At 37.4% G+C, this 24,946-nt stretch overlaps 1 protein-coding gene across 1 annotated transcript in view; it reads right to left on the bottom strand.

Moving 5' to 3' along the window:
* The window catches only part of LOC117416708 (probable cationic amino acid transporter), a 36,206-nt gene extending 23,602 nt beyond the window's left edge, over positions 1-12,604 (bottom strand). Inside the window, exons 1-2 of the mRNA XM_034028072.3 lie at positions 12,480-12,604; positions 191-680 (exon numbers count right to left, since the gene is read on the bottom strand). Coding sequence (XP_033883963.3) covers positions 191-494 — 304 coding nt within the window. The 5' untranslated portion in view covers positions 495-680; positions 12,480-12,604. The remainder of the gene's footprint in view (positions 1-190; positions 681-12,479) is intronic.
* Between the last annotated feature and the right edge of the window lie 12,342 nt (positions 12,605-24,946).

Genomic DNA, 24,946 nt, shown 5'->3' on the forward strand with positions numbered 1-24,946 from the left:
AGCTAAGCCCATCGAATCCCACTAAATGAGCGGTTACCATATGGTGACCATGAAGGATGAATAATTCACCAACATGAGTAAACCTAGAGAAACCCTTTTCATCTAATTTTCGATTTAATTAATCATTAAAATGTAATCCAAGGGGTAATGAGTGAAGCACAAAGACAATCAATTGTGAACTGAGCTGTACCTGACAGGATGGAAGCTACGGCTGCAATGATAAAGGACACGATGACTCCCGGCCCGGCCATTTCCTTGGCAACCAGTCCAGATACCACGTACATCCCAGTGCCCACGCAGCTGCCAACTCCCAACGAGACCAGGTCCACGGTGGTGAGTACTCGTGCCAGTTTGGTGCTGTGAGGTGTGCCGCTGCCTGCACCGTCCAGCATCGACTCCACCGGCTTGGTGCGCAGGATCCGCGAGTGAAAGGCGTACCACGTGGCACCCCATTGGACTCGCCTTGGGTCCAGCTTGGCGAAAGCCCCACTCATTTTTATTCAGACTTACAAGAGAAGCTATGGGAGCAGGTTTCTCAGCGTTAATAATTGGGTAGTGTGACTCTCCTTGTGTCTGTAAATAGCAGTTGGAAGCAAACTGGCTTGCTCTTTCACAGAAGATCCGTATCAGCTTTTATCCACATGTTTCAATGGCTGTGCGGATTGCTAATTGACTGACACCTATAGAAAAGAAACAGACAAAATAACCATTATTTGGGATGCTGTCCTAACAAAAGTGTTCTGTAACCTTTTGGCCTTTTATATTTTTCACTGGTTTTCACATGGCAAAAAAGAAATACAAACACCTACGTTTCCAAAAGTTAACATCTAAATTACTGCCAGGTATTACATTTGTACTGTACTACCCACACGCTCTGTGAGTGCACTACAATCTTGAATACCTCCTGCCATTCAATCTTAGGCTCTCTCAAGTAAGACTGACAGTCTTGCCATTTCACTTGTCAACTGACCCAGATTTGAACCCAAGGCCTGTGGCAGTAAAAGACATCTAGCCCCCCCTTCTGACTATTATGATGTGTATTAAGATGTTTCGCAATATCAAAGGCCTTCTAGAGTTTAAATGCTGATAGTAATCTGTTGAGCATCTACTTCCAAAATACTGTTTCATTTAAGCTGGGATAGATAAGGATGCTTGGTGACAGAGTGGCTAAAGGAGTAAGGCTTTTAAAACATTTCATTACCATTCATTAGCAAATAACATTCTCCAAAGTCCCTTATTGCATTGCTATAGAATATACGTTTTCCCCTTTACCTTACCACAATACTTCATGTTAAATGAAAATACTTGGCTGCCTCATTACCTGTTTCTATAAATATTGGGAAATTCTGCCATTTTTTGCACTTTAAATGGTTGGGATGGTGTTGAGAAACTTGGTGAGCAATACGTAAAATTGTTCTAAATCCCAGCAACACCACTGATGGACAGCTTCACAAAAAAAAAGGGTAGATTAGTATTAGCGGAGCATTGGAAGAACCTACAGACATTATGAATTGTTTCTATCTTCCACTAGATCAAGTTGCTCAACTCAATCTGAACTTGACTGATGTCCAATCAGAGTGCCTTTTAAGTGCAGGAATATTTACAGCTCCCAATGTAAGAATTCTGATTGGCCTAAAGTTCGCCCCAATTTTGAATGTCCAATTATGTTCCCTCACTGTAGAAATTCCCCCACACATCTCAGGATAAGTGAAGTTTCAATGGGCGTCCTCCGATGCCACGACCAAGCCCTTTTTCTCTTTTACCCCCAGGAACTCGAGATCAGATGTAAACGAGCTACCAGCCTCTGGAGGACAAAGCTTTGCCTCCCTATCCCACTGGAGCGCCAGAGCCAATGCAACGCTCCCTCCAGAATCCCCAGCGACAACTGGTGACTTCCCACAACCAGGACGCAAACCTGCAGTACCCTGCCTGTAGGACTCACCCTGCACTCCATGCGGCTCTGCTTTTACCAGGTGAGCCACTCGGGAACCCAGTCCAAAATTGAACTGTCATAGTCATCTCTCTGCTGTCGATGGAAACCAACAGGATCAATTTCAAATTGCTTTCAGCTCAATCCCAGTGGCGGATGGAAATAAGGTATTATTTATTTATTTATTTATTTTAAATTGTGCACACCAAAATTTAAAATAATGCTGCACCTTGTTTTTATGAGGGTTCCCAGAGGTCAGCAAGCACACATGCAATCCAGTCATCAATCAATCATTCAACAACACATTATAATTCAACTTTTAACACAAACTCTAACATAATTAATGAATAAAATATTAAACTAAAATAATTAGTCAGTATTGGGTACATTAGTCTCTCATGAGTGCCTAAGCTGCTTCAGTAACCCAGATCATTAGACTTGGAAATACAGCACTTCAATAAAAAAGTACACAGGTAGATAGTTATCCGTTGAAGTCTTGTCAACAAAGCGGTTCACAGAAGCCAGAACAAAGGACTGAGAAATCAAAAGTTCTATCTGTGCTATTTAATTCCTAACGAGCAATCATTTCAGATATTTTCTTATCAGCTTCCATAATTGTTAAGTACCAGATAAGGAAAGGAAGCAAAGCATCAGTGAACAAGCAGACCAACAGTATGTGGAAAAAAGGCCTTTAGCACTCAAAGTGCTCCTCAGCCTACCAACTGACACAGATAAAAACAAAATCGCAGTCTGGGTCCATCCTTTAGCCTACACTCTTAATTACAGCAAAGGAACTGGGAACTAAGAGAGCAGACATCTATTGTGGTGGTTATGTTGTAAATAACTGCTGGTTTTCTGAGTCTGGCAGTGTAAATACAGTAACCCCATGAGAACTGTGCCAGTTTTATACAGCAGTTGCCTAGTTACCACGTGTTATTAAATGAACCAGTAGATGCGTATAAGATAACGAGGATGAGGGTTCTCTTCCCAGATCTCAAGACAGACCTCAACACCCCTCCCCCCACCCCGCTGTATAAATCAAGACGAGCACTCTTATGCTTACCCTTCGTATATTATTATTTCATGCAGAGCGTTTTGAGATTATTGCCATCCTCTAGCACCTATTTCTTTTTCTTGGAGCTCCAGTACTGTCAGTTTTTGTTTGGTCATGTGACATTTACCTCAACCTGTCAAATCCTAAATCTAAGTTCCCAGGCACAGCTGTGAGAATAAAAGAAAGAAAGAAACCACTTATCAATCAAGAGCTAGCAGAACCTGAAATATCTGAAAAATCTTTTGAATGCTTTAGAACTCAGAGAAGTGGTGCCGGTCATTTTACAACCTTGGATAAATCGTTTCCTTAAATGATGTGGCTAAATACAGCAATGTGTTTTAGAACCTTGCTTGTATTTTACTACATCATAGAATTCTTACAGACAATTCACATATGTGCAGTACACTGAAGGCACATACAGGTTGATCTGATCAACATATACCCACCAAAAGCCACAGCTGGATTTTTAATAACATTTTACAGTACCTGCAGTATGAATTACCTGGATGCATAGATACAGATGTTTATATTTTTTTCAGGGGAGAGGTTGGGTTTACTTTCCACCACAGCAGGCAGTTGTTTCACTGTAAGTGGATAACTTTCGATACAGTAAATTGAACAGTATTTATGTACTCAATGGAAGCGCTGGACATTTTGAGATGGTTTGTGTGCTGTTCTCATATGCTCCACGGCTGCATTTTAAATGTTAGGTTTGGTTTGTGCGGGATGGGTATATTCTCTGCAAAATGATTTACTTTAAATTGCATTACCTTTCCTACCTTTTATTTGTCATTGGTTTAAATATAGAATACTACTTATTGTTCAATAGCAGATAAAATACACATGGAGTTTTAAAATCCCGGGGCTGTCATTGATCAAATTAAGGGAAAAAGACAGCTGGCAGTAATGGCATCTTTTGATGTGGCAGGTGTGAGATAGAACAACCCTACAAAGAGGTTTCTGGTTTAACCCTTTAACATACCAAGCATTGGTATTGTATATACAGTACATTTCTTAAATAAATATTACTAGTTTTAAGAGGCAGTAATAATAATAATAATAATAATAATAATAATAATAATAATAATAATAATAATGAGAAAAATAGAACTGAATGATAACACAGGTAACTGGCATTTTTGTTCCTTCTATGACAGGCAGTTTTATTCAATAGCACCAGAAAACCATGTCATGATGCAGCTCATAAAGTTACTGTGTTGTAATGGACACCATTTTAAATGTTTCCTGATAGAAAGCTTTGTCTCGCCGAACTGGCTGAACTAGTGGCAGCCTCTTCCCATTTTCTAGCCTATAAGTAAAATCCTATTTTATTCTGACAGTAATTATCTTATTGCAGGGAAGAGCGAGATCACATTTGTTTCATGATCATCGACTCCACTCCTTTCATTCCTGGCAAGGACATATTAGTTATCTGGCAGGCTTAGATAACTTTTAAAAGAGACTCACTTTAATGATATTAATTATATTAATCTGCTCTGTCTGCAAGATAGACCTGCCCCTTTCTCGGCACTTTTAATCACCAGAGTGGGCCATACATTACTAAAAGCCCTTAGTAAGTATAAAAACCATTTCCATTGACTTCAGATGATGCCAAAGAACACTTCAATGGGAATTTACAAACGGCATGACAGCACTCTTAAAACAAAAAAGTGACAAATTTACAACTTAAAATGAGTTGTTTTAACCCCTTTTATCCTGGGGACACCTTCAGTTTTTAATTGATATGTGTGACAGGGTAATGTCACAGCCCAGGCTGTTACCGACAGGAAAGAGACCCAGAAACAGAAGCTGCAGTTCAAGCACTAAAGCACACAAAAACAAACACAGGAACAAACAAACTGGCACAAGGGCCAAAATAAAAATTCAAACAAAACAATACTGCACCCAAACACTACTGTCAGGCTGGGCATTCGCCTTCACTGACCACTTACAAACAAAACAGTGTTACATACAGGTAACTCCCTCTCCTAGTAGAAGGATTTCTCCTTCCTTTTGTGCATGTGGCCACTCCACAATTACTACTAAATTACCTAATTGGGGAATGGTCACACCTGTGATTGCTAGCAGGGACAGATTTAACCCCATCCCTGCCAACCTTACATTCACACACACACACCCACGCATGCGCACACACACACACACACACACACAGACACACACACACACACGCACCCACGCATGCGCACACACACACACACACACACGCACGCACCCACGCACGCACACACACACATACACACACACACACACACACACACACACACACACACACTATTTACAGCTTCTGCCCTACCACAATCTGTTTCAATGTCGGGATTTGGAGCTTGATTGTAACATATAATATTCAGAACTCCACACCCAGTTTTCTTTTGTTTTCATCAACGCCGAATTAAAAACTGCTCGACTACATGACCGACTTGTAACATAAATCCCAATGAGAAATGAACAGCCAAGTGACTTCAAAAACGAATTCATGATCTTGATTCTTCTTCAGCGACTTTAGTCATGAACAGCTGCGATAGCCTTTATTGGAAAGAGGAAACCAAAAGGCAAGCCATAGAAGATTTGCAGTAAGAACACTTATTGATAGGCTTTTTAAACACTTTCTTTACATACAGCATTCTTTTGGTAGCACGATATATTGTTTTAAGACTGCTGTCTCCAGTATATTTCGGTGCTGTAGGTCTACAAGATTGCCCACAGCTCTCTTAAAACAAGAGGTAGCCCTGCCACACATAGAAAGAAACAAAATAAATACATGGTTATGACAATACAACCAAGTTAGACTAAACAATTTAACACATACAAAATAAAGTTTAGGAAACCTACAGTGCTTTACAGTATTTATGGGACTGGACTTTGAGGCAGTCATGCAGTATCACCATGGAGACAGAATATATTCTCTTATGAAGGCCGGAACCCACCCCTTACACTAGGGGTGTCCAAGTAATTACCTTAATATGTGTTCATCGGCATGTATAAAATAAATCAAAACACACCTCTTTATTACGGTGTTGATTTCAAAACAAGAAAAGCTGCCCTTCCCCCACCTTTATTATTATTATTATTTATTTCTTAGCAGACGCCCTTATCCAGGGCGACTTACAATTGTTACAACACATCACATTATTTCACAGATATCACATTATTTTTTTATTTTTTTTTTTTACATACAATTACCCATTTATACAGGGTACAACAGCAGTGTCCCCCACTCGGGATTGAACCCACAACCCTCCGGTCAAGAGTCCAGAGCCCTAACCACTACTCCACACTGCTGCCCTATCTTTAAAACTGGGTAACAGTCAATGGCAAATAACCTCTGCATTGACTGTTTTAAAAGCCAATTGAAAGGGAATTTTCCTCTCATCTGGGGTGCTGACATTGTTACTGCCCTACTGCCATACTGAGGCTGTAAACTGACAATGAAAATAGATTGGAAAATTAGCAAATGCAACTGATTTGTCACATAAACATGACCTTTCCTTTTCATAAGCTCGAGCTGCCTCTGTGGAGACTGGGATCTGCATGTCTTTGTTGAGTTCAATCAGAGATAACACCAGGACTACAATCCCACAATTCACTGCAGAGGTGACGCATTTCTAAGGAAACTAAGGAAAGTGAAAACATTTTTTACATAATCTTTGACTGAATCTTTACTGTGTGTCTCAATATGTTTGTAACTAAAAAGTGAGGTTTTACTATATTAGCTTTTGAATTACAGAATCCATTATGGAGGGTACTTCTGACATTACTGCAGGCAGTATTTTTTTAATTTGATTTACCTCTAATGCAGTTACAGTCGCAAGCTGCGGTTTTTGTCTGGCAGAACAAGAAGCTGCAGTACAATGATGTTAGGAGTATCCACCCTTCAATGCCATTGTGAGGAGTTTATCCCTCACAGTCTCAAAACACAAGAGTTGCTTGAGTTTGGCGGATCCATGCAGATAAAGAATGATACAAAATAAATAAAATAGGATAGTGACCAGGAAATAAATCATGAATCTTACACAAACCAAGTCCATCCATCTTATGTCCCCAGTTTTTAGGTCACTAAATCGGCTTACACTTTGGAACTCACTTCACCGTTATATTCTGATTTTTATTCATTTATTTATTTTTTATTAGCGAGCAGTTTAGAGCTTTTTGTAGTCTGTTCTATGTTTTGCAAAGTGTCCTGGAATGCATGTGCATTAGGGATGCTGTGTACATAAATGAAACAAGATTGGTATAGTGCTGTATAGTAATCTGGTATAAAGTCTGTTTAATGTTTAAAACATCGCCGGATCCTCATTTTACTTAGATGCAAAGTCATTTTTAATGCATTCTGCAATGTTAGTAACACACTACACACTACAGGTTGGATGCACAACATGCTCCCCGCTTTAGAGGGTACAGTAAGATTGCTAAGTTCAGAAAGAGCAGGATGCCAACAACCCCCCCCTTGTTGGTAATGGTACAGTCCTCTGTTCTTATTGAGGTCACCTGTTTCTACCTGTCTAATTGGACACTGTTTGATCCCGCCTCCCTTTTCTTCCATTCCCAGTGTTTTGGGACTATATGGGCTGGACTTGTAAGATACCCTTCCAGAGAAGCGCGTTACTGGCAAAGAAAAGTGTTTTTGTGTCACAATCTGCCCGAACCTTTATTTTTTCTTGTACCCTGCTTTGTTTTAGACCCTGTCATAACAGGTGATTTAGAAAATCAATATTGTTTTTGTTCTTCTAATTATAATTGATGTGGAAAACTAATTCAGACTAACCAGGGCCTTCAAATGGCTGAGCTGAAAAATACAAAAATATATTTATAACAGACCTGGAGCTACTATGCACTGCATTATTAGTAGCTTCATACCAAGGCTTTAAAATCCATTTTCTGATTTCTCATTAGCACTAACAACACCATCACATCTCCAGCATCCCTTTTTTAGTGTGAAAGGTCTTTGGTTGTTTTTTTATAGTTTAATTTGTGATATTTGTGATTCTTAAGACTAAAAGTTGCAGCTACTTCCTAGTACCTAACTACTTCCTTCACTTTAGGTTAATTCAGTTTGCAAGAATATGAATAAAGTAAAGGACGTGACTTAGTACCAGACTGTTTGAAATTTCTATATATTCCAAATTACCACAATGAACCAGGAGATATTCATGAAAGGTTGCACACATGAGAAATCCTTTAAATGGAGAATTCGATTAAAAAATACAAAACAGCTTTGTGCTGCCCATTTATTCCAAGTTCTATAGCATTATTAAATAGAAACCCCAGGTATACCCTAGGATTACATTTTAATTATAGCACGTATATCTTTCTTGCAGCCTTTGTCTATACAAAAGCAAACAACATCTGTAATAAAGGTTATTTATGGCCTTTTTATGCTGTGTTATCATCAGATAATTACATTTATCATGGTTTGTTATATGGTACTTTTTAAAGCTGTAATAACGATAGCTGTGCCATAATTAATTGTATCCAAGGGATAGACCAACACCCCCCCAAATCCCCCTCTTGTGGTAATATTTACTCAGATATGAATTGAAAACGTATGCCTTAAACCAAACAATATAATACAGGGCATATCATTACAATAGAAAAAAGAACAGATGCATTCTCCTTGCCTGTTTTATTTCAATACAACGCTGACAGAGATGAAGATAAACTTGACTGATGAGAACACGCTAATTCCATTAGACCTCTATGAGCAGGCAAAGTGTTGATGTCACAGAGGCATTTTTATGCGTCAGCGCCAGCCAACAAAGTGGAAGTTATAAGAAGAGCCATTGAAATACATTAAGGTATTGTGACGGTCCAATGCGACAGGGTCATACCGAGATGTCATTTTATTTATTTCAAGATGACACCTAGCGGATCCAAACCACCTTTCCTGGCCAAATGTAAAGTGCTGCTCACTGAACTAACAGGGTAATAAGCTGCTCCAAGGCAGGTCTGGTCAGTTGCCTTCACAATAGTTCTGGATTATGCCATTGTTATAACTGGAGCAGGTGCTGCTGACAAATACAACAGAATCTCTTTGCTAGAAAATGAGGGTCAAGTATTTAGCTAATATGCATTGTGAGTAAAGCTGGATCTTAAAATGGCTAAAATAAGGTATATCAAAAAGGTTTCACTTATTTTAATTCAATTCTAAAATATGCATCCTGATTCATGAGTGACTTACTGCATTCTTTCAAAGCGTAACCTTCTGTGCTCTATTAGTAACCAGACCATATTTGCTGACCATTCTCTTTATGTCCTCTAAAGGTACCTAAATAACAGGATAACCTTTAACAGGAAAACGTGACGGTTGACTACATTTCTGAAATAGGTTAATAAATGTATATTATTTAAATCCATAAGAGTATCTTTAAATAACAAGTTCAGTTTCTTATAATACTGAAGCATATATGAACAGAAGCTGATAGGCAACTGCAAATACGGATGTTTACTTAAAAGACCTGCATTATCTAGATGGTATACAAAGGTTGGTCACATGACTTGAGTGAGTTGCACTGCACTGAGCTGTAATAACACACACGACAACCCTTTCACAATATAGGAAAGAGCAGTTTAGTTATTGCATTAGCTGGTCGAAGACAGTTTCTGGGTGTTCTTTATAGAATTACACAGTTCCTCTGGCCTTACTCCAACACCCTTATTTTGTTTAGGTTCTATAAAGAATCATCCATAAAATACAGAACCATTCTTCGTATATACTGAACAGCACAGGAAGTCTTGCCAGCAGCCTCCCCTTTATACAACTATCCCTGTCATAAGGCTACAGTTGTGTGTCTCCCAGTTTGCACCAATAGTAAGTGCTGTCTCTTTATAACAAACACAATAGCTTGCAAAATGGTTGGCTGTCTGGGGGGGGGGGGGGGGGGCGGGCGGGTGGTGCATATATGACGCTTTGAATTATGGTACCCCCCTAATAAACCAATTATCTAGAAACCTCTGTTTCAAATGTATATAGGCCAAAAGGGTTATTATTATTATTATTATTATTATTATTATTATTATTATTATTATTATTATTATTATTATTAATAATAATAATAATAATAATAATAATAATAATAATAATAATAATAATAATAATAATAATAATAATAATAATCACACCTTTAAGATGGCCAGTCATGTTGCTGAGAAATATGATGATGGTTTAATTGGGTAAAATGCTTGTACATGGTAGGAATTCTGGAACATTGGTTTCAGAATGCCAAGGAAAAAGTAAGTCTGACATTAAAAATGACATTTCACTAATGTTCTTGTTTGACCTTTGAGTTGTATCAGTGTAAAGTCTAGCACTGCCCTGCACTATTCATTTGGTCATGTTTAAGGCTTCAATCAATCAACTGATTGCCTCCTTTTGCATGTACTAAATGAAGTGGTGTCAGTCTACTCAGAAATGATGCATGGAAATCCCTAGCAATAACAACAAAATGTATATGGCATATATGGTATACTGGCCCATATATAGAATTGTGTTGCGATTAGGCTATACATTGTATATTAACCCTATTAGAATTGACATGCCTTTTCTCCATGGCCTTTATAGTGTAAATACCGTTTTAGTTACATCAAAAATACATATTTGAACAGAACTCAAGATGAGGATCACACAACGTAACTTTCTATAGAACAGCCAACACAACAAGGCTTTTTTTAAAAAAATGAATGCTAATACCTAATGGAAAGTCTGGCAAAAATCCAAGGAAGGAAGCAGCTATGAATGACTAACAGCAGTAAGGCATCGCCCTGGTTTGGCAGCACCTCATAAATCCAGGCCCCCATACATCTTAGGATGCCTTGACCAAATTAAAGAGACCTAAGGTATGAATTAAAAATAAGATATTCTGAGTTTGACAAAATATCAAAACATTACTCATCATGGTTAATGGTTCTCTTGTCCAAAACACAAACTTAAAATATATAGCGCTCTACAATCATGTTCAATATTACATTCAAATATAGCCCCTTTGTGTCTGAATGCTACTTTACACCATAATGTACAGCCTTTTGTGCACTCTATAACTTATCCCCACGTACATTAAGGTATAGGCTTATAATATAGTATGGTACAGTAAAATCATTATAATACAGAATTTATCAGTGATCCAATATTATACTTTCACACATATCTTTTAATATTGTGCCGGTATTGCACTACAGAATAAGAGAGCTTTAATATCTGGTCTCTTCTGATCATGTGGGAAGGTTCTCACGTTACAACTGGAGTGATAAACCGTAGAGTCTGTTTTATCCAAGCGTAGCTTCATAGCAGCTAGACGTTTCGTGTAGATAATGGATAAACGCTGAAGGAAACAAATCTACTACATTCAGCACCATGGCCAGTTCCCGTGAAAGCGTGCATCAGTTACACGCTGAAGGAGCTGGACACTAGTAAACTCATCTATGGGATGGGCATGTACAGAGAAACACCTCTAAACTGGTTCCATGTTTTTACAGATAAACCCCACTTTAACACGGCCAGGTTCTGTCAGTGATACTCAGCTGTGATAATTATCGTCCATTGTACTCGGCAATACAACAGCACTTTTGTCCAAAGAAAAGCCTGTGCAGTATATCAAATGCCAAGGTTTCCGAACAGGGTTGTGCTTCTTCATTAACAAGACTATGACAACACAATGCAGCAACCTACCGTATTGCTCGACCCAGAAATGTATGCTGTACTCTGCTAATGTTCAATTTGTTTACTTATCTTAACACACACATTTGGTCACAGCGTTCAAATTATTTTAAATGATTTATTATTATTATTATTATTATTATTATTATTATTATTATTATTATTATTATTAGTAGTAGTAGTAGTAGTATATATTTTTTACATTTAACATAAAAAGGACCACGATTGTAGAGCAATCTAACACACTTTTCTGTTTATATTAATTAAATAGTAAAACAATATTTGCTGCATTTAATTTAAACTCTTGCAATATATCTCAGCACCATAATATACCAAATATCACTCTTTTACAGTTGGCGCACTTTTAGCTCAAAATTTAATGTATACAGTTTTTACTGCATTGTATGGTTATAATGTTCATATACTCATATATCAATACCAGTACTAGATTGAACATGATGCCATAACAGCACACCTTGTAATGGCTGCATTTAGGAGCTGCAATAGATTCATAATAATACATCAAAATAAAGAACACATATTGTACCGTGTGTGTGTGTGTGTGTGTGTGTGTGTGTAAAGATCAATTGCAAATACCTTCATCAAAAAGCTCCTCTGATTACGAGTTCAGAAAAGCATCCAGCACTGCTAAAGTGACATAGCCGGACCCATGTTAGACTTAATGCGGGTGATATTTCAAATATTGAGAATTTCAAAAAAATAAACAAAAAAAAACCAAAACACCAACCAAGTATTGCAACTACTCCACCTGCATCATTTTTACTGGAAAAGATCAAAATATAAATAGAAAATGAAAAAAAACTCACGCTTTTACCCCCGGATTAATTGATCAGGATGGCTTTATCAAGTTCCATTTTCAGCGCAGTATTTGCAAGCATCCAGGATCTGTACAGACGGGAGAGATCGGTGATGTAAAAATGTCTTGAATTATTCAGAGGCTCGCTCACGTGACCAGATCCAAATGTATTATTTAACAATATTCCCCCATTCACAGTTTCTTACGTCAATGGCTTTGTGATGTCAGCCTCACGGGTCATATAGCGACCGACCATCATCAGCTCCTTCCAACCTGCGAGCATCATCACATTGAACACAGGCTCCGTCTTTGAAAAGGCAGGACAAGAGACCAACAAGGCAGGCATAATATTGATATCATTCTGCAGAGACTATACCGTTTATTTCCCGTATGTTGTGAAAATACTGCATAGGGAAAATATATCTCTGTTGTACAACATATGCTTGCCTACCTTAAAATAAGACGAGATCAAAAATCCTTTATGATATTATGTTTTTTATATATATATATATATATATATATATATATATATATATATATATATATATATATATATATATATAATTAGAAATGGTTTAAATTTAACCCCGCCTTATATACATCAACAAAATGTTATTTACATTATCACAAATACGTGGTCGAGTATTGTTTTGTACAGTCAGTATCCCCAATTTTCGTCCACCGGCATTATTATGTTGGTGAAAAGACATGCGGCACAGATGGAGAGTAATTCAGTTTAGAAGTGGGTTGCACTGCAGCTTATAGAGGTAATATTCCCAGCGGGGGTCTCACACACATTTCTTTATGTATGCTCCATAATCTTGCTGTTCACATTAGTTTAGTCAAATACAGTAACTTGAGGTGGTCCTAGATTGAACCATTTTCTACATTATGTCTTAAATCCAGTTACTAAAGTCCTAGCTATAACTCTGTGTTGAACACCCTGAGTAACTTGTATATTGTTTCAACGTCATGGCTGAATGATTCAAATGTGACCAAAGCATTTCCTTGCGCAGAGTCAGCTCAAAAACGAAGTGATATAAAAGGACCACTTTTAATAATTTGTCACCCGTTCCTAATTTTGTTTGCGTTTCCTCTCTTTGGACATGCATTAATGATCAAAAAACTAAAAAGTCGGTTATGAAACCAACAATAGTCTAAAACAGTTTCATGTATAGCAAACCATTTTTTGTTTGTTGGAAAAACAGGTTTTAAAAAATTACTCCTAGGTGTGTGTAAGTCACTTTAGCATTAACATTTTCTGTACAATTTTGAAATGTGTTTGGTGTCCAGTAATGGCTAAAACAATACAGCAAAACAGGTACCTATAATCTCCACCAACTTCCTCAAAAGCATACTAGAAATCTCCCTAGTTCCCCATTGACAATGACAGGGTGCACTGCACTGTCAGCAAAAGAAGTTATATATAAAAAAGGGTTTGATTTTAATGATTTGAACAGCGTTATGTAGATTCACGACCATTTACTGTAGATTAATTTAATAGGCACCATGGTCTCAAATGAGCAACTATACTGAACTTAAAGGAGAACTCCCATTATCCAACTGTCTTAACAGTGTTGCATTGTTATGTGACGTGGGTCTGGGAATAGTCACCTTTGGGATGTTAATGTGGAGCCCTGTAAATATATTTCTTGGCATTCACCAAGCCGTAATTTGATTTAAGATGAAACAAATATCCAAAAAGCAGCCTACTTAATAACAATATACCCACACAAGCCTTCATGATGGATATAGTCCCACGTGAACAATTAATCCTGCTAGATTCCTCATATGATAGTCTCCATTGTTTTCTCCTTACCTAGAAAAGTACATTTTACAAACAGACATATTAACCTTCTGTCTGTGTATTTAAAAATGCAATTATTTTTGCAGACCAGACCAGTGAGTGCATGATTCATAGTCTGTATCTGCTATCAGAGAGAATGAAGGGCAGCAGTTTGAATGATCCTCGAACACATCTATTACACACAAGGCACCGCAGGGAACATTCAAATTCATTTACAGCTTCTGGTCTGCATCTTGTCCTGCACTGGAAACAACAACAGGAAGCAGGGCTGCATGGCTGTGGTGCATGTTCTGAGGGCTTGGGATTTATATCCTGTTCTCCTTAATATGTGGGACAAGTGGCAGGAGTGGAGTGCACTATACTGGTTGGCAATGCTGATCGTTCGGACTTTAGGAATAAACTTTATTAGTCAATTGAGACACCTGTGCATACTTAGCCCCTGCATAAAGCGAAAGGGAACCCTGTAAACAAGAACAAGTGTGAGGCTAAGTTTCTGTGTTTGGGTTTGCTATTCCAGCCACTGACCATCGGTGACTGCCCGCCACTTTGCCACAGTATAGGAGAGGTCTTAGCCCTGGGCCATCATTTAAAGCTGCAGAGACCTACACCCGTATTCAGTTCTGCACTTAAAAATAACTGATTTCTGCATTCTTTCACAGTCTACCCTTCTAGGAGCATCATAGGACCTTGCTGGCTTGCAAGTTTGCTTAATTAATAGTAATTTCAGCTGCTTTCCTGAAGAAGTCTTACCACCATGTCACTGTAATACAAACAGTCATACTGTTCCTGTTAAGGAGGTTATGGAATAAAAGATGAGGTCTTATACCCAGGCCCTAAAGCTTTTAATGTGGAAATGCCTTCTGCAGAAATTGCAGTAAAATGCAGTTTTTAGTAGAAAAATACATTGTGATGTGATAGAAGACATCTCATATATGTTTTTTTTTTTCTCCAAAATGTGAAAGAAATTAGACAGATTGAAGTCTGTGATACCTAGAGGTGGTGCTTCCAAAATCCACAAAATATGTTAGAATCCATTTTCATGGACTCAGTTCTGCAGGGGTTTTTTTTCATAACAATTTTAAACAAAAAAAAACAGGAAAGTACAGTTGCTGGACTGCCAATCAGCTATTAGGGCGTAAAACTACAGAGCATTTGTATTTTTGATAGTTTTTGTTTTTATTTTTGCATTATATGCATAATTGTTACATTTTATTGATTAGGCCTACTCCATTTTTTTTATCTCGAATGAGGGCAAGTGCACAGACCATAGTCAGGCACTGTGAGAGACTTTCTCCCTCGCTCATCAGTCATCAGTCCTGGGCCCAATTTATGTGTAGTCATTTTATTTGCCCACTGGGGGCCAAGACCACTAAACTAAAATCTCCCCTGGAGTACAAATTCATGTTTGCCCTGTACCCTTAGGAGAGGTCATATAGTGACATGTTGTACAAAATAAAGCGCAGTGGTGACCCTAGTTCATTTGGCAAAATGTTGTAGAAGTTCAAGAGGAAGTAGCAGGGTTAGAAAAATATAGCGTTATATGTTCCCATGCGTTGCTACAACTGTTTAAATAACATACCTGTCATTTTTCTTTTCATTGTTAACATCCTGACAACTTTTTACACTAATTAGCTCGTTTCAAAATGTCTGCTGTAGTGCACTGGGGTTTGAGATCTGTCCTCTAAATCACTGTTCTGTACCATATCATGGATCATTATTGCTCTGTTACCTGTTTGACAATGTGGGCAATAACCCTTACACTATCAGTGCACTAGAGCAGACATTTTGAAAAGAGCTTGAAACAGACTTTAAAGTTCTAAGTGTAAAAAGTTGTCAAGATGTTAACAATGAAAAGAAAAATTACAGGTACGTTATTTAAATAGTTGTAGCAACACGTGGGGAAGTCTAACAATATTATTCGGAACCCCGCTATTATTATTATTATTTATTTCTTAGCAGATGCCCTTATCCAGGGCGACTTACAATTGTTACAACATATCACATTGTACATTATTTCACATTATACAGATATCACATTATTATTATTATATACAATTACCCATTTATACAGTTGGGTTTTTACTGGAGCAATCTAGGTAAAGTACCTTGCTCAAGGGTACAACAGCAGTGTCCCTTACTGGGGATTGAACCCACAACCCTCCGGTCAAGAGTCCAGAGCCCTAACCACTACACCACACTGCTGCTATTGACTCTTTAAGTGGTTTTGCTTCTTTGATTTTGGACCTAAACATTATTTCTAAGAAACTAGATTCCTTCCAAATCTTGATACAATAGCTGCCATGATTAATGACTTTGTCAATGTCTTTGACAAAAACCCAATTAAATATGTGCACCCACCTTTTGTAGGCTTGGCATTTGACCCAGCTGGTGACAATATTTTAATAAACAGAAAAATATGCTTGTTATCCATCGGTTCGATGTGGAATACCAATATTTTTGCCTGATGTTCTTTTTTTTGTTCAACAAAAGCAAATTGTGGAAGGGGCTAAAACATTTATTTATAGATGATGCTATCTTGTAAATTTCATGTAAATCATTTCCATCTGTTTATTTAAAAAAAAAAAAATCTTAAAATAATAATGTTGAAATCCTCCAAATGTTGACTTTTTTGATTTCACAACGCTTTTCTTTTTTAACTGGATCGAAAATGTTGCTTCTTTAACAAATGCAAAGCTGACAACGCTGTACTAGGGTGGTTGATTAGGACCTTGAGTTTAAAAGCTGTTTGAGGTGTTCAGTGTTATAAGACGCCGTGCACTTCGTTTACCTTATTAGCAGTGTTGCGTGGCTCCACCATCGAAAAGCACAACAGGCGTTCTGTTTTTGGCAAGCTGCTTATGTTCTGTTGCTGCAAATTAAATCTGCCCTGTTTACAGGGATATGATAGGACAGACAAATTACTGACCTTTAGATAAAAGCAGGCTGCATGGTGGTGCAATTGGTCTGTGATGTGCTCCTGTGGGTAATCAATCATTAGCAAGCAGATAACTTAAGTTAACCCCAAATACAGAAGTTTGGGAGGTTTGTGGGTTGTGACCAGTGGCGGAGGAATAGTCGGTACAGCCGGGGCAACTGCACAGCGGCCCACTCACTCAGAGGGCCCTAGAAGAGTCCGCAAGTTTGGGAAAAAAATGTTAAGTTATAATATCCTTCACATTTATATTTGCAAATGTTACCTTTATATTCATATCGTTGTAGCTACCAGTGGCAGTAATTACATTTTTATTCTCCCTTGTTTCATCAGGTACTGCTATACTCTTAATTAATTATATTTTCAAAAAAATGGTTGAGTTAAAATTAGCTTCCTAACTTTTTTTTTCTTCCCTCGTAACTGTCTTTGCATGGGGGCTGGTGTGAGGCACTGTTTTATGTTTCATTGGCGTCTCTGTTTCAAACGCTGCGGTCACTTGTACTTTAGCCTAGTGGTCTAAAGTACAAGTGAAAATAAACAAAAGCAAATTAACATGCCTGTATTTCTGATTGAAAAAATACGATTTTTTGTGAGACAAAATTTCGGTGAATTTCTGCGGAATCCTGAAGGGACTGGTGTTTAAACTTGCTAGCTTATGATTAAAAAGAGTGTATTAGAAGTAAAGATGCACACAAAATGCAATCCAAGTAGGTGAGCAGAAAAGCTTTTACATGTCGTCGTATACTGTTCTATACATGCTAACATTCTGAGAATAAAATAGTGTTAAATATTGAAAACTTGATTTGGCATGTTTTATGTTTATAAAAGTATTACACAAAGGTTGGGGCCCACAATAAGGTCTGCGCCGGGGCCCATTTTTCTCTTCCTCTGCCACTGGTTGTGACTGCAGCTTAATAGCATCAATGTATCTAACAGCAGGTCATCTCTGGGGCCTAGGTTTGTATAAAAGTCACAAGTAAAAGTACAGTGTTTTCATCCTAGGCTAGGCATTAATCCTCGTTACAAAATGACACTCTGTTTGAGGTGTGTTTGTAGCTGAATTCTATCCCTGGTGTGATACTACTTGATGATGTGGCAAGTCTAAACGGTTAGGGGCAAGTTCACATGAACCATGAGAAGATAGTTTGAATCCCACACAATCCTGACTGGTGACCCACAGGGAACACTGCATTTCGCTCCCTAGTATGGCGCCTGATGATCTTCAGTCATCATAATGTATATAAAAAATCTCTCTCTCTCTCTCTCTCTCTCTCTCTCTCTCTGTTTCAACCATTTCCTACTGTAAATAATTAAATTAAACCAATTAAACTCCATTCCTAAAGTAGTTAATACAGTAATTGCATTATACCTCTTAAAGATGGAGTTGAAAGGTCCTCAAGAGCCGTCGATGCCCACCGCTGTAGAACAGAGCTTTGTCAGCTGCATGTTTGCGTCTCCCTCATTGAGTACATGAAATCTACAGTATGTCTACTGTTCTGCTGCTGTCTGATCTAATATGGGATTCAGCCAAGACTGAGAAGAGTTGATGCAGCAATTCTGGTTTAAGGCAAAAGAAAAGAGTGAAGACAGTTTGCCTTAGAATTGATCTGGCTCCTGTCTTCTAACGTCTCACACAGGGCAGTGCTTCTATAATGAGCTGGTGGAATAGCATCTGCAGTCTGAGATCACACTGGCAATGTAACTCTCAGTCTGAGATCCAAACCTGAACCTATTTTAATCTTGAGCCTACAGCAAGAAACATTAACAAGATATGTGTATGGAGAGGAGAGATGACTGGTAAACAGATAAGTTTACAGTATTAAAGTTGTATTCACTTCAAAATGCTGGTACATTAAAATAAAATGATACGATCAGGAAAATAACTTTGTTATATACATGTAACTAATGTAACATGTATGTAATCCTCACAATCACAGAATTGTGTGCTAAGTGTGTAGTGAATGGGCTCTACAGTGTTACTACACATAGTTAAAGTGCTTGTACCATGTGCCAATATACTTTAGAAGGATGTCCATTACAACTACTTCTTTGTTAACCTACGTGTATCAATTCTTTACAACTACAGGGACCACAAAATACCAGCCAGACATTTCCCTAGCAATGAACTGCTTCTCAGCTTTCAGCCAAAGCATCCAGTTAATGTGCTGTGTGATTCTACAAGGCCCTCAGGCAGAGTATTATGCTCTTATCAGAATAGATTAGTACGTTAATAGCAAGATTGCAAAGTGTATTTTGTATTAACAATGTGTTAATAAATTAAACAAATAGGAAAGTACTGTAAAGCCCAGAGAGGAATGGTAAAGCACATTTAAAAAAACAACAAAACTGTCAGTCCATCCTAAACTACAGCAATGCAGTAGAACAGCAAAGCTGGTATAGTAAGCACAGGGCATTTCACTATACTACAGTACTGGCATCATTCTAGTTAGCTCCAGTTACCTTTTATTCAATTAAATCTGTGCAATGTGGCAGTCTGTCTCTGGGAGTGAGTTGATATAATTGTATTATTTTATTTCATTATATAAGCAGTTTAGTGTCCTAGATTATGTGCATGTATCTTTAGCAAACAGTTTTTTTTCTGTTTTAGGTTGAAGAGAATGAGTCACACAGGATGCTTATATAATAATGACAAACAGTATAGATTATTGGAAAACCACATTTAATGATCATGATTAAAAATGTTCAGCTGGTACATTAGAGTCTCATTAATAAGCAGTACAGAAAACTGCTAACCATGGATGACCGCTTCTTTGTTTATAATGAACCCTGGCACATTAAAACCAATTTTAACAAAGCAAAAGGATTAGGATTAGGATAGTGTAAGGATTATTGCCCACATTTTCAAACAAGTAACACAGCAATAACGATCCATGATATGGTATGGAACAGAAAAGCCAACACACGTGTTATGTTTTTTTTGTTTGTTTGTTTTTTAATCACTCTACCTACTGTGATTTAGAGGAGACACACAAGCCCAGTGCACTAGAGCAGACATTTTAAAAAGAGCTTTGAAACAGAGTTTAAGGTTATAAGTGTAAAAAGTTGTCAGGATGTTAACAACAGAAATAAATGACAGGTACGTTAGTACAACAGTTGTAGCAACACGTGGGGACGTATAATGCTATATTTTTCAGACCCCTGCTACTTACTCTTTAAGTGTCCACTAGACAATCCAACATGCTTCAGTAATTACATAGATATAGAGGCATTCAATAAAATACATGTTTTCACTTACTACTGTAAATCCATTGAAAGCAACTGTACGACTGTAAGTATCTTGATTTTTAATCTGATTAATATCAGAAAGCTCTTGTGGTATTTCTTCAAAGCTAACCTTTTGCATGGATCTTTACTTTACCAGAATCCAGATGGACCAATCCTTAGGGTTTAGAAGTTGGGGGTCATTTGTCTCCAATGTCTTCAATACTTTATTATAAGCATTACTAATTTACTGTCAGAGAAAAAATATTGTACCTTTTTAATCGCTGTCTGTGAATCTGCTGATCATTACAAAGGCAAAATGAAAAAAGATAGCACTATCCTTCAAACTGATGTTCAGTCTTCTGGTCATAAAAATGTTTTATAGTAGTTTGAAAAGATTTGAAAATTATGTTAATTGTAAGCCATTTTGCAGAAACTACACTTACAGTTTTGCTGAGGGTGTAGATCTCGCACTCAGAATGTTAATGATAAAGAATTCTAAATGTTTAAACTACAAAATAATCTACTTAAACAGATTAAATACATTAATATCAACTTTATGTCTGTTTTTTATTTAGATTTAATTACCTATAATATGTTTATAAGTGTTCGGTGGCTATCTCTAAACATGTTGAGAGTGTATTTTCTCTTGCAGTCTTTATATGACAGACTTGACACAGCAAACGACTGCATAAGAAATACACTCACAACTTGATTAGAGATAGCCACCAAACAACTATAAACATTACAGTATTGGCATATCTTCAGAAGAAAGAAATCATCGCATATGCTTGACTTCTAAATTCGGAATCTAATAGGTAGGCTTGTTAAGGGGATTATGATTGTGTTTTCTAGTTGTTGGGTGCAGTGAGGTTTCTCACAATCATTATCAGTTTTTATTTCCCAAGCATTTAATGTATGTATTCTTCCATACCTTAGCCTTCTTTGCATTCTATCAGAAAGTTTATTTATATTTACAAAACAGTTTCCTCCCTCCTTCAAACTGCTTGCTCCTACCTGACTCAAGGGCATTTTTTTTGTAAGGAATAAAAACCATTTCAACTGCATAAAACTGGCAAGAGTAATTAAATAAGATACTTATCTTTTCCTCTATTGAGTAGGGCAAGCTTCAACTTGAGGCTAGGGTTGTAATACAAAATTATATTGTACCAGATTCTTACAACCATCATATTAATTACCAGTAACCATGGTTACACATATAGCCATATGGAACACTAACCCTTTAAGAGAAAGTTTCAATTGATTGGGAGATATTCCCAATCAATTAGACAAGAAGAATGAATATAAAAACCGACTCCAGCATTTATCATGCTCCTTTGCTTTCTCTTGTCATTAGGTTTGAGTCTAAAGTGGTGTTATCTTGTCTTTCACTACAGTCGATATGGTGGTCATAAAATTAGCCATTTTCAATCGCATCATGGTTTTGGTCTTTATCAGCCTAATTAAGAACATAAGAACATAAGAAAGTTTACAAACGAGAGGAGGCCGTTCAGCCCATCTTGCTCGTTTGGTTGTTAGTAACTTATTGATCCCAGAATCTCATCAAGCAGCTTCTTGAAGGATCCCAGGGTGTCAGCTTCAACAACATTACTGGGGAGATGGTTCCAGACCCTCACAATTCTCTGTGTAAAAAAAGCACCGTCCCTGGGTTGACCGTGTATGTAAACATCTACGCAGTATGTATGTTTGGAGTTACTGCTGATGTAAGAAATAGGTTTACATAATTTTACACTGGAACACTACTACTCCACACTACTCCAGCAGTGTGGAGTAGTGCATAGGGCTCTGGACTCTTGACCAGAGGGTCGTGGGTTCAAATCCCGGTGGGGACACTGCTGCTGTACCCTTGAGCAAGGTACTTTACCTAAATTGCTCCAGTAAAAACCCAACTGTATAAATGGGTAATTGTATGTAAAAATAATGTGATATCTTGTAACAATTGTAAGTTGCCCTGGATAATTTATTATTATTATGTATTTCTTAGCAGACGCCCTTATCCAGGGTGACTTACAATTGTTACAAGATATCACATTATTTTTACATACAATTACCCATTTATACAGTTGGGTTTTTACTGGAGCAATCTAGGTAAAGTACCTTGCTCAAGGGTACAGCAGCAGTGTCCCCTACCAGGGATTGAACCCACGACCCTCCGGTCAAGAGTCCAGAGCCCTAACCACTACTGTCAGCTAAGAAATAAATAATAATAATAATAATAATAATAATAATAATAATAATAATAATAATAATAATAATAATAATAATATAATAACACTGACAAGCCTACTGTGCGGGGACTAACAGAAACAGCCACCTACAAGATGTTGCACACACTTCACACTTGTTAGACAACTGTCAAACCTGAAATGCATTCTGTATTATATAAAAGCTGCATATCCCTTTTCAAAGTCAGGGTCCACAGGTGGGCAAATCTACAGATATGACTGATACTTAGCAGGCACTTGGTTGACTTCCGTACCCAAGACTGCATAAATAACTAACCGCAGATTTCCACTCCCAAGTATTAAGGAATGGAATCCCCCCAGAGCAATTTATTTTCTCACTGATAGCATATTGGCAAGTATTTCACTTTTCTTCCACTTGATGATTTCAGAGCATTTTACAGCACTGAAGAATCACCATGGATTGAAGAATCACCATGGATTGCAGCAGGGGTAATGCCAGGATAACCATGGACAGGTGGTTGATGCAATCCAGGTAGATTCATGTGTGCTGTAAAATGCTCTAAAAAAATAAGCGTCTTATTCTGGAAAGGATATACACTGATCAAATCAACTTCCTGGTGCCAGCTTTAGGTTTGGAGAGAAAATGTATTTTCCACATTTCTCAAAGCACAACATGAGGATAGATGTGATACAGTAAAAAGAGGATAATTTACAGCAACATGCATGCAACAGGACAAAATCGCTTGGAGATGTGACAGCCAGTTTCATTTACAAGACAAAATAAAATGGAGAGGGAGCTTGAGAGACTAAGACAGTGGGCTCTGAGGCTTTATAATAAAATACATATGTTACCAAGTGATCTTCAAAGAAACAGGTAACCTTTTGCCTTTTTTTAAATGTTGAGTTTTGGTGCAAGATGATTCCTGTCAGCACTTTGTGTTTTCAGTCATGACAATCTTGCGTTAAATAAACACCTTTTATTATAATACAAAATCTTACCGATTTCCAAAAATAATGAACCCAAACAATGGGTGAAGAAAAATAAAATAGATGGAGCACAGCCTCATTCCTTGGAGCATCCTAGAACCATCTGCTAAAAAACAAACAATAAAATAATAAATCTATGAGACGTGTTCATCCCGGTGAAAAAATATTAGGCAGAGGAGTATCGTATACTCCTCCCTCCGGACGAGGCTGGGAGTGAGGTGGTGGTGGGGGAGGAGGTGATAATTCGAAAGCACAGCAAGACTGAGTTTGCGAAATAGGTTTATAATATATACCTTATAGGTTCATTAGAACTTGCTGGTAATAGGCGTGTAGATTAACCAATAAATGTGCCAGGCACTTGTAATATTGATTTCCTGCCTGAAAACCTCACAAGCTTTATAAAACGCAGATATGAACAGATGGTATTTTTGTTTGCTGCAGTTTTAAGGGGAGAGAGGCTTCAATTGTCTTGTCACAAACATAATGCATAACAATAAAAAATAATACAATTGATCATTAATCACAGAAATATAACTGTAGATAGCTGTCACTCAAATACCATTTGGACCCTATTATAAGACATTTTACAAAGATATCACCCTTTACCAGTCTAATATATTTTGTTATCATTTTTAATTATTCTCTCTTAATGCAATTTGACTTGTAGGGTAAAGTCAATTATCTCTTTCACTGCTTGGCTCCAATTTTTTTATGACCCTGCTGTACGGCACAATGTAATCACATGTCCCAGGTGTGGTACTTCGGTGTTTTCAGCTACAGGCATACTGAATGCCAACACAGGCGTTTTTCATTTCATTATCGGAGGAGTGTGTTTGGGGCCTTTTTGCCTGTGCCTAGAAGGTGTAATGCTGCTGTTTTTATTCCTGGTGACATTTCTTGTAGTTTTCAAAACTTTTGTTTTAATGAGTTATAAAAAAGTAAAGAAAAAAAACCAAAGTGGTAGTGGAGAGTTGCTGTTCACCTTTTCAATGCTTTTGTTTAATTGTACACATTAGGAAACAAACAATTGCCATTAACTGCTCCTTTGCTCTAGAAAAAGAGCAGTAGAATTTTTTTAACATTATTACATGTTTAATGAAACCATGAGACATTTCAAACAGCAAGGGAAAGATATTATTTTCAGTTCAAAATATATCATTTAGGGATATCGTCAGATACAGCGCATTTTAAAGAGTATGCTTGAGTTAGGAAATAAAATGCTAATACAAGAGATTTGATACAAAAATGAATACTGACAAGCATCTTATGTTGGCTTTCAAATAAATTCTGAAGGATTACACACATAGTTATAAAGTGTTATT

Source organism: Acipenser ruthenus, chromosome 12 (genome assembly GCF_902713425.1).
Source record: "Acipenser ruthenus chromosome 12, fAciRut3.2 maternal haplotype, whole genome shotgun sequence".
NCBI classification, from domain to species: domain Eukaryota; kingdom Metazoa; phylum Chordata; class Actinopteri; order Acipenseriformes; family Acipenseridae; genus Acipenser; species Acipenser ruthenus.